The following is an 8,938-nucleotide window of genomic DNA, read 5'->3' as shown; positions in this document are numbered from 1 at the left end:
GAAAACCAACGTTTGTTTACAGGATCAAAGGAAGCAAAGTTTCCTTACTTTAGCAGAGGAAAACCAGTCTCTTCTTGGCTTATATCGAAATCCTCCGACATTCTTCTTTACAAATCCTCGTTTTGTACTTCTAATAAGTGACCGTTGTTTTGTTTTGATTTCTCCCCTGCGCTTCCGCGTTCATCACTTCTGAGCGGTGCATGCACAACGCTGACCTCCATACGTCATTCCCCTGGAACTGCTTCCGTGTACAACAGTGAGCGCAAGCTAGATTCAAGTGATTATTACGTTTTGAATATGGATATTTTTCTTACAAAAACGCATCGATTCACTACAGGAGGCCTTTGTTCACCCCCCGGAGCTGTGTGAGACACGGTTTTTATGGATGGGCACTTTTTATTTCACTTCTTTTGGACTGATGCATGCAACACCCGCTGAGTGGCATTAAACAGCTTGAAAGATCAAAGACAATTTTTAATATAACTCCGACTGGATTCGTCTGAAAGAAGAAAGTCATATACACCTAGGATGACTTGAGTAATTTATGGGCTAATTTTCATTTTTGGGTGAACTAATCCTTTAACTTGGAAATGCGCCACAATAAGTTGTGAAGTCAGTTGCAACTTCTGTTTCATGTCACCTAAAGTTTCGTCTCAGTTTTGCGGAGATGCATGCTCAGTGTGCTTTTTTGTAGCAGTATTTCATTCACATTTATAGATGCCCTTCAAGACTCCACAACTAATTAGAGCATCAGGATGTGTTGTAGGTTTGAGGTTTGTTTCCCTCTGAGCTTCATCTTACCGTCGCTCCCCATCAGCGGCCGCAGATGTTGAAGGCATTAGAGACAGAGGCTCAGCGAGACGTTTGAAGGTTGTGGATTATGTTTCTGACTGAGGTCTGCGGTCGGACCTCATGATGGGACTGATCTTTAGTGAAGGTGTGAGTGTCTGATCTAAACTTCACGCCTTAGTTTGACATTAAATGTGTCTTTTGTGTTTTATCAATGCCTAGGAAAATACGGTAACATCATTGCATGGCCTGTTGTGGTTTACTGCTGGATTCTACACACGTCCGGGGCCCTCAGTATTCACTCTACAAGCCTCTGCGACATTTGTTTGTGAAGTCGGCTGTATCATTTTGGGGGCAAATGAGAGGAAAATAGATTCTCCCATTAGCGAGATGTTGGTTGGTGTCATGCATTTCTGTAAAGAGCAGATGTTCCCTCTGTAGACCTGCTTCTTTTCATTTCAGTGATCTGCAGAAAAGATGAGCTACTGTCACACCAGAAACTGGAAAGCATTCAGTGTGCATTTACTGCATTCTACTGCACAGGCATTTTAACTGTAGTATTTCTGCAGTTTATTACCATGGCAACCGTATAGTGACCTCACTGTGTACACAGGAAGTGACTATCTGTGTCTGTATTACAGTAATCTCTCTTATATTTGTCAGATGACAGAGATTTACAAGTATGGATGTTTAGAGTGCTACGTAGTTCCTGGTGCTATTTTAGTCTTGTTTATGTATCATATTATTTATTAATATTTTGTTATAATTTTAATATAATTCGCTTTTATTTAAATATCATTTTAATCTGGTATATACTTTTGTTTTTTATTTCTATTTAGCTTTCATTTATTTTAACTTAACTAGTATTTCAACTTAAATTTATTTGGTTTCAAATAGTTTCCAAGGCAACATTTCAAATTTTTCATTTGTTATTTAAGTTTTAAGTAGCTTTTATTTATATGTTTTCATCTATTATTTTAGTTTGAGTACAAAGAAAACAATTTATAATAGTTGTAATTTTTTTAATTACTGCAGTATGAATAAATAATGCAGTTGCATTTTTTTTTCTACTATTTACTGATTCATTAACTTTTTATATTTTATAAAGAAAGTTCACAATAGCACATCATAATAGTATCTCACCTTCATAATTAAGGATCAGTGCTACTTAAATAATTTTGCATGTTTATTGCTACATTTATCATGGGAGACTTGAAGTCATTCATTACACTTTTAACACTATTATACTGACAAAGATTAAATAAGATTAGAGCCAAATTCCCAAATAAATATGAAACTAATTGCCATAACAGAGACTTCAGATTATTTAGACACAATTTGTTGACTTAGTCTGCGTTGATTTCACAATACAGTTCAGTCTGAATACAGTTTTTTAATTGTAACAAATCTTGTGAAATCCATCCTGGCGTTTTTTTACATTAATGAACCCTGGCAGAATATTACAGCCGGTGGATTTACACTGATTAACACATGAGTATGAACATCCATTCATATTGACTGACGCGGCTTGTGTGAAATTCCTCCGCTGAATAGAAATCGCCTATTTAGCTGAGGAGAATCAGGCTCTTTTTCTGTGTTTTGGCTGCTGGCTGTGGATAAATGTCATCCCTTTTCAATTATGTGGATCCCATTGTGTGTTTTGGCACAAAATGACATATTACATATTTTATTTGTGAATGGGATAAGAGATTGTAACCGGTTAGGATCTGTCTGTGTTTGGAGTACTCTTCTCTTGTGTTAATATCAGTGCATTTTGTGTCTCTATCATGTCAGCCACTAATGGGCATCCAGATAATAGAATTCAGGGAACATGAAATCACGAAAATGTTATTTCAAAGGTGAAAAATATTTTCATAATCTTTCATTTAAATGTAAGAACCTCTGAAATGACTTCTCCTGCCCATCGTGACCTACGCCATGCAAGCTATTGGTTAGCATTAAAAAGACAGTTCAGCCAAAAATGAGCATCCTGTCATGATTTACTCACATTTCTCTTCTACAAAATACAAAACAACATTGGACCCCACTGACTTTCATTGTGTCCACTTCACGCAGCATACAGCGTGTTGCGCATTTTGACCAGTTGATGGGAAAAGTATTCTTAAAATGCATTCAAAATTCTAAATAATTTGTAATATATAATTATTCACGGTATTTAGAAGTGCCCACGATAACAATATCGTGCATATTCATTACCGTGATATATCGCATTACCGAATACCGGCACAAGTCTAGTCCACTGTAAAAAATTATTTAAAAAATATATATATTTTCCAAAATAAAGATTATTGATGTTTTGCAAGAAAATACTTTCTACTTCAAAATTTCAAGTTTAATTCAGTTTGTACATTTGTAATTATTGTGAAATTTACTAGCAAGTTCTAAGTAAAAATTGTTTCAAAGTAAATCCTGCACCAGATTTTTGACAGCGTGGACAACAAAAACATTCAGACGTTTTGTGCTTTTTTGTTGTCTGCAAAAAAAGTTATTTTAGTATTTACTGTTTTCATTTTTGATTAAGGTTTTAGAAATTTTATGTGTTTTTGTCATTTTTATTAGTTTTTGGTATTTAGCTATTTTTTATTAATTTTATTTTATTTCTAATTTTTATTACCCTTAACTTGAACTTATTTTATTTCATTAGTTGCCATGGCAACATTTCTAATTTACATGTATGTTTTTTACAGTTTTAAATTATTCTTTCTAGTTTTAATTCAATGAATAAAAGCATTTTTTAATTGTTTGATTTAATGTTAGTTAGCAAAATTAATAACAATAACTTTTTTCAAGTTAATCTAATTTTTAACATTTTTTTTAGCTTTATTTTAGTTTAATCTTTAATAGTTTTAGTTAACAGTAACAACACAAAGTTATACAGGTTTGGAACAACATGAGAGTGAATAAATGATGAAAAAAACTATCCCATCAAAACTAAACAGCCGACTTTAATATTAGCCAAAATCCAAATAGCCATTTAGTCATTGTTCTTGACTACTGTTGTGGTAATGCAGCATTTCTAAAATCATTTCAGTAGTTTCCACAGTAATTTTAAAATGCTGTATTATGTTAACATGAAGAAGGACTCAGAGCTTTCGGGAGTTTCTGTATTGCTCTTCATCTGTAAGGGTGTTCTCCTTTCACACACCAGACGTTAAAGAGCTTTGTCATATTTATTAGCTCAAATCAAACATGGTCTTCTCTTGAGGGAGTCATAGACTGTGATTCAGAGCCGCCTTTGATCAGCAGATTAGATGTTTTTAGGTTGAAGCATGCTTAGATGTTTTTTTTAGGTTGAAGCTCTTCTCATTCACAGTGCATGTGGTGTTGAGAACGGCGAGTCGTTGTGAAATCACTCCACTCACACTTTCCCTGACTGCAGTTATTTACTAGACTCTGGCGACAGGCAGCGCTGAGATCAATGCTAACCTGCCACGCTGATTTCATTTTCAATAGCCCGTCATCCCTTGTAAACGTAAAATACTGTGCGCCGTTGAAAGGCGTTTGGGTTCCTCGGAGGCAGGGAAGTATATTGCTTTCATGCACCTTTTGCCACTTCGCAAAGCAATTTTCGTTTGTTTCGTCTGCAGCCATGGCAGCCAAAGCTGCCATGGCTGTGTGCGTGTGTGCCTTGAAATTGTAATTGCGATTATTAATTACGATTATCACAATTTACATTGAATGATGTTTATACCATTGTTTGATGCAACTGCATGCCGTATTTTTATATGAAAATAAACAAGCTGAAAACACTAACTGAAAAACTTTTAGTGCTTTTCTATAGTATTAAGCCTCAAATGTCAACTATACATCGGATTGGTTTCTTCAAATTATAAAAAAAGTAAAAATTTGAATGGTATTATAATTTTATACTAAAACCTAAATTAAAATAATGGGAAAAACCCTTAAGATAACATGTAGAAAGAAAAAAACGCATCTTAAGCACGCAGAATAACATAAGTGGACTTTGAACGATTAATTGCCGCTTTGAATGACTACGTAATTGTGGCATCCATAATTGTAATCGCGATTAGAAATTTGATTAATTGTGCAGCCCTAATTGATAGATAGATAGATATTATACTTTTGCTATCCGATTTTATTCCTGATTTGAAATCTATCATATAAACATTGCAGTTGAAGTAGAAAGGAGCTGTGTTGAAATATTGAGTAGATTCTGTATTTTATGAGTAAAATGAGGTCTGTCAGAGCAGGTTATGATGTGGGAAATGTTTTAATCTGTTGTGATCTGGTCATTGGTTCATTGCAGTGCTCATCATCCTGTGGGCGGGGCTTGCAGTCCAGAGTGGTCCAGTGCATGCACAAAGTGACCGGTCGCCATGGCAGCGACTGCCCAGCAGTCCTGAAGCCCACCGCGTACAGGCAGTGTCATCTTGGGACGTGTAATGTGAAAGTCAATGTGAACACCATCACCTCCCCTAGACTGGGTAAGACTCAAGCAGTGTACTGGTTTTTATGATCAGATTAAATCCTGATGTATCATTATATGTCTCTGAATGTTTAGTTTTTACTCTGAAAGTGTTATTTAGGCATCATATGCACCTCTGACGCAGGCAGAATTCCAAAAGATTCCTTATTACATTTAAATTGAATTTAAACCAGCCTGTCAAGTATCTAAATCAGTCCATTTCCATTTCAGTTTGGATGTTTTTAAAGAAAGCCTTTCTTTGCTTTAAGCATTTTTACTGCATAAGCATGATTTCATTGCCAATACATCTGTTAAAGTAAGCATCATCTGGAAAGCATCACGTTCTTATTGTGTACAAATAATATGAGAATCATCTAAATAAATGCAGCTTCACAAACACACTCATCTGCTGAATGTCTAGGATTTACTTTACTCAGAAATTGCTAGAAAATATCACAAATAATCAGCGAGTAACACTGAATTAAATGTAAAAAATTTAATTAAATGTAAAAAAAAAAAAAAAAAACTGGAATAGTATTTTCTTGTTCAATAATTAATAATAAACTTTGAAAAAGCTTTTTTAATAATGTAACAGCAACATAGGCATCTTCTAAATGAAAAATGGCATCTTTTAGATCACCTGCGTGTCTGGAGTGATGAATGCATGTTGTCAGGGATCGTGTCGATTAATTGAATCTATGAAATGCCATGTCCTGTCCTTCTGTCATTCCTGGCAGCTGCATTGACGTACAAGTGCGCGGGGGATCAGTGGGCGGTTTACTGCAGGGTGATCCGAGAGAAGAACCTGTGCCAGGACATGCGCTGGTACCAACGCTGCTGCCAGACCTGCAGAGACTTTTACACCAGCAAAATGCCCCCCAAGTGTTAATGACCCCGCCACTCCCACTCATAGAGGTTTATTTTTGCCTTCTCCATTCGTACTGTCAAAAACAATGTTTTATATTCTTATTAAAAATGTTCTTACGTGAAATAATGAAAGCAGTGGAACAGATATTTCCAGCAGAACACAAGTACGTAAACGTGAGCGTTTCTAACTATGCATTAACTTTATCACCCCCTGCACTGAGTATGTACTTGCAGTGTGTTAGCCAAGCGTTTCTTGTTTTTGGACGTGAAGGTTTCTTGTTTTGTCATGTTTTGCTGTAATCCACACTTTGGCCCTGGAAGAGACTTCTTCAGTATACTGGCCTGCCTGTTGCACTGTGGGTAAAGCTCATTTCACCGGATGCGGTTTTTTTTTTTTATAAGGCCACTGGTTGGCCAAAAACCAATGGACTTTGTAACAACACCTTTTTTTTTCAGACCTGTATCTGCAATCTTTTGTCTTGTTTTTACTTCTATTTTTTAATATTATTATTACCTGTGTTATATTGGCTCTGTAACCGAAACCTAGTGAACTGCCTTGCTCCTTCAATCACAATTGATTTCAATAAGAGTTTCGATATTGATTTCAATAGTGTTGCTAAGCTAACAATGCAATACTTTAGTAACACGCAAATACTGAATAGTATAAAATAGTAATTTCTTATTAGACTGATCAATGCATGCATTCCCTGGAAATCGAACCCATGATCTGCCTGTTGCTAGCAGCATGCATGATTGTGTAAGACCTACCATAATGCATAGCATAATCTATTTTTAGAATAATGCATGCATGCAGAAATAGATTATGCAGTGCATTATTCTCTGCATCTTCAGCAAAAGAAGTCATCTTAGAAGGCGGTACAATCATGCTGCCTACCTTTTTGAACAGCCTTCACACTGAGAGCCTTAAAATACTGCCTACGTAGTCAGCTCACTAGGTTTTGGAAAAAAGCTGAAGTAGCTTGTGGTATTTAATTCATCAAGAGCCATCTCGATGCAGTCAAAGAGCCAAGCTGATAATAAGTGACCCATTCGAATAGTTTTTCTTTTTAAGGCTTAAGTATTTCATATCCAACTGAGGCTAATTAGTGACTCTTTCAGAGAGGACACAGAATTTCTTGGTGATCATATACCACACTCTCTATGTGTTTTAGATACTTGTTGTGTTGTTTCATATATTTTAAGAGAGCAAAGTACATGATCTCCACTGCGTTGTAAAAAGGCGAGTCTCCATTGGGCTGTGGATCATTAGTTCACTCCAAAATGAAAATGCTGTCATTATTTACTCACCCTCATGTCATTCTGAACTCGTATGCTGTTCTTTTTCTTTTGAACACTACAATTTTACAATAAATGTTGACTTTTGTGCAGAGGTATCTACTTAGAAATATAGTGTCATATAAACTAATGCTATGACACTTTTATGATACTGATATCCCTTGCTTGCTATATGCTTTTCATATTATGGAAAAAAGTGTTGCATCTCATTTTTTATTTCACAGAATAAAGTAAGTGATACAGGTTTGGAAGGACATGAAGATAAATCAATGCTTTTTTAATTTCAGGGTGCGCTGTTCCTTAAGGTGTAGTGAAATCAGGGTACAGGAAGTGTCATGTTTGTGACTAATGTCAGAATCATCTATTAATCTGATGGTGCTGCAGTGCCATAGTTAATGCACTCAAACACATTAAGAGCTACTCTTGAGTCATTGTGCTTGTATATTTGATTCATTTCTCATCAGTATGAGAAAACGATGGCTTCATTTAAAATCAAATTATTGTAGTTCTCACTTTGTGCAATAGAGGCAGTACGTGTACAAATATATTCCATAAACAGGCCCTTTTTATATGACAGACTTTTAGAAAAATAGCAATGCAATCCAAATCTCATAATTAAGATCTGAATACAATTGATAGGAGTTTATAAGGTACTTTACAGTCAGGATGTGGTGAGAAAATGTGAAATTTTAGGTTTGTATGTCATTAAAAAAAAACATGTCCGAGGGTGACACTGCATATGTGTGCATGAGAGACTCTGTTTCAAACCCTACTGAGCTACATAGGGAGCTATTGTCTAAGACAGCATCCTCATTGACACTAGTGACCAACTTGGAGTGCACTTCAAACGCAAACTGATTGAGTTTTATGCTACTTCAATAAGTGTGAAATGCGTAGCATACATATTGACCTTTACGCTCCGTTGATGCCTTTAAATGCTCACTAGGTTTTGGAACAGAGCATATATGTATGTGTGTTCAAGACCTTGGCTCCCATCTACCAGGTTGCACAAGGTCACAACAGGTGCTAGACAAATTTCACTACTGTGAAATTTAGCATTTTCGCCACGTTTTGTTCTTGTACTTTTGTATGTATTTAAATGAAACATGTTTTTAAAGTTTGTTAGGATTATTTAATACATATTGTATCTACCTGCTTCTGTCAGAACTATTTGTTGCAACAGCTTGTTCCAGGTATGGTGTGGTGAATATTGCTTCTGTATTCCAGTACTGTATGTCAGTAGTTGCACACGTGATCGGTACTTAAACTGACACTTTTGATGGTGCTAATTTGAACATTTCAGACTGTTCATACACAAAAAATATAATAATAATAAATTTATATCCTGTATTATGATGATTTTGCATGTGTGCATCTATGTTCAATTAGCTTTTATGCCTATAATCAGTATTTTGCATTGTACTAACATTTCTGATTCAAGGTTTTTCTTTGTCTCTTCCATTTTGCTTCAAATATTTCGTTTAATGAGCTAGCTGGTTTGTGTAATGGTTTAAAACTTTTTATTTAAGAACGTTTTAC

General features: G+C 35.4%; 1 protein-coding gene across 1 annotated transcript in view; it reads left to right on the top strand.

Moving 5' to 3' along the window:
- LOC107719674 (A disintegrin and metalloproteinase with thrombospondin motifs 17-like) overlaps positions 1-7,488 on the top strand; it is a 112,592-nt gene extending 105,104 nt beyond the window's left edge. Inside the window, exons 23-24 of the mRNA XM_016527156.1 lie at positions 5,078-5,255; positions 5,974-7,488. Coding sequence (XP_016382642.1) covers positions 5,078-5,255; positions 5,974-6,125 — 330 coding nt within the window. The 3' untranslated portion in view covers positions 6,126-7,488. The remainder of the gene's footprint in view (positions 1-5,077; positions 5,256-5,973) is intronic.
- The last annotated feature ends 1,450 nt before the right edge of the window (positions 7,489-8,938 follow it).

This window comes from Sinocyclocheilus rhinocerous, unplaced genomic scaffold (genome assembly GCF_001515625.1).
Source record: "Sinocyclocheilus rhinocerous isolate Xijiao unplaced genomic scaffold, SAMN03320098_v1.1 scaffold2406, whole genome shotgun sequence".
NCBI classification, from domain to species: Eukaryota; Metazoa; Chordata; class Actinopteri; order Cypriniformes; family Cyprinidae; genus Sinocyclocheilus; species Sinocyclocheilus rhinocerous.
This window is presented reverse-complemented; position numbering and strand designations above follow the sequence as displayed.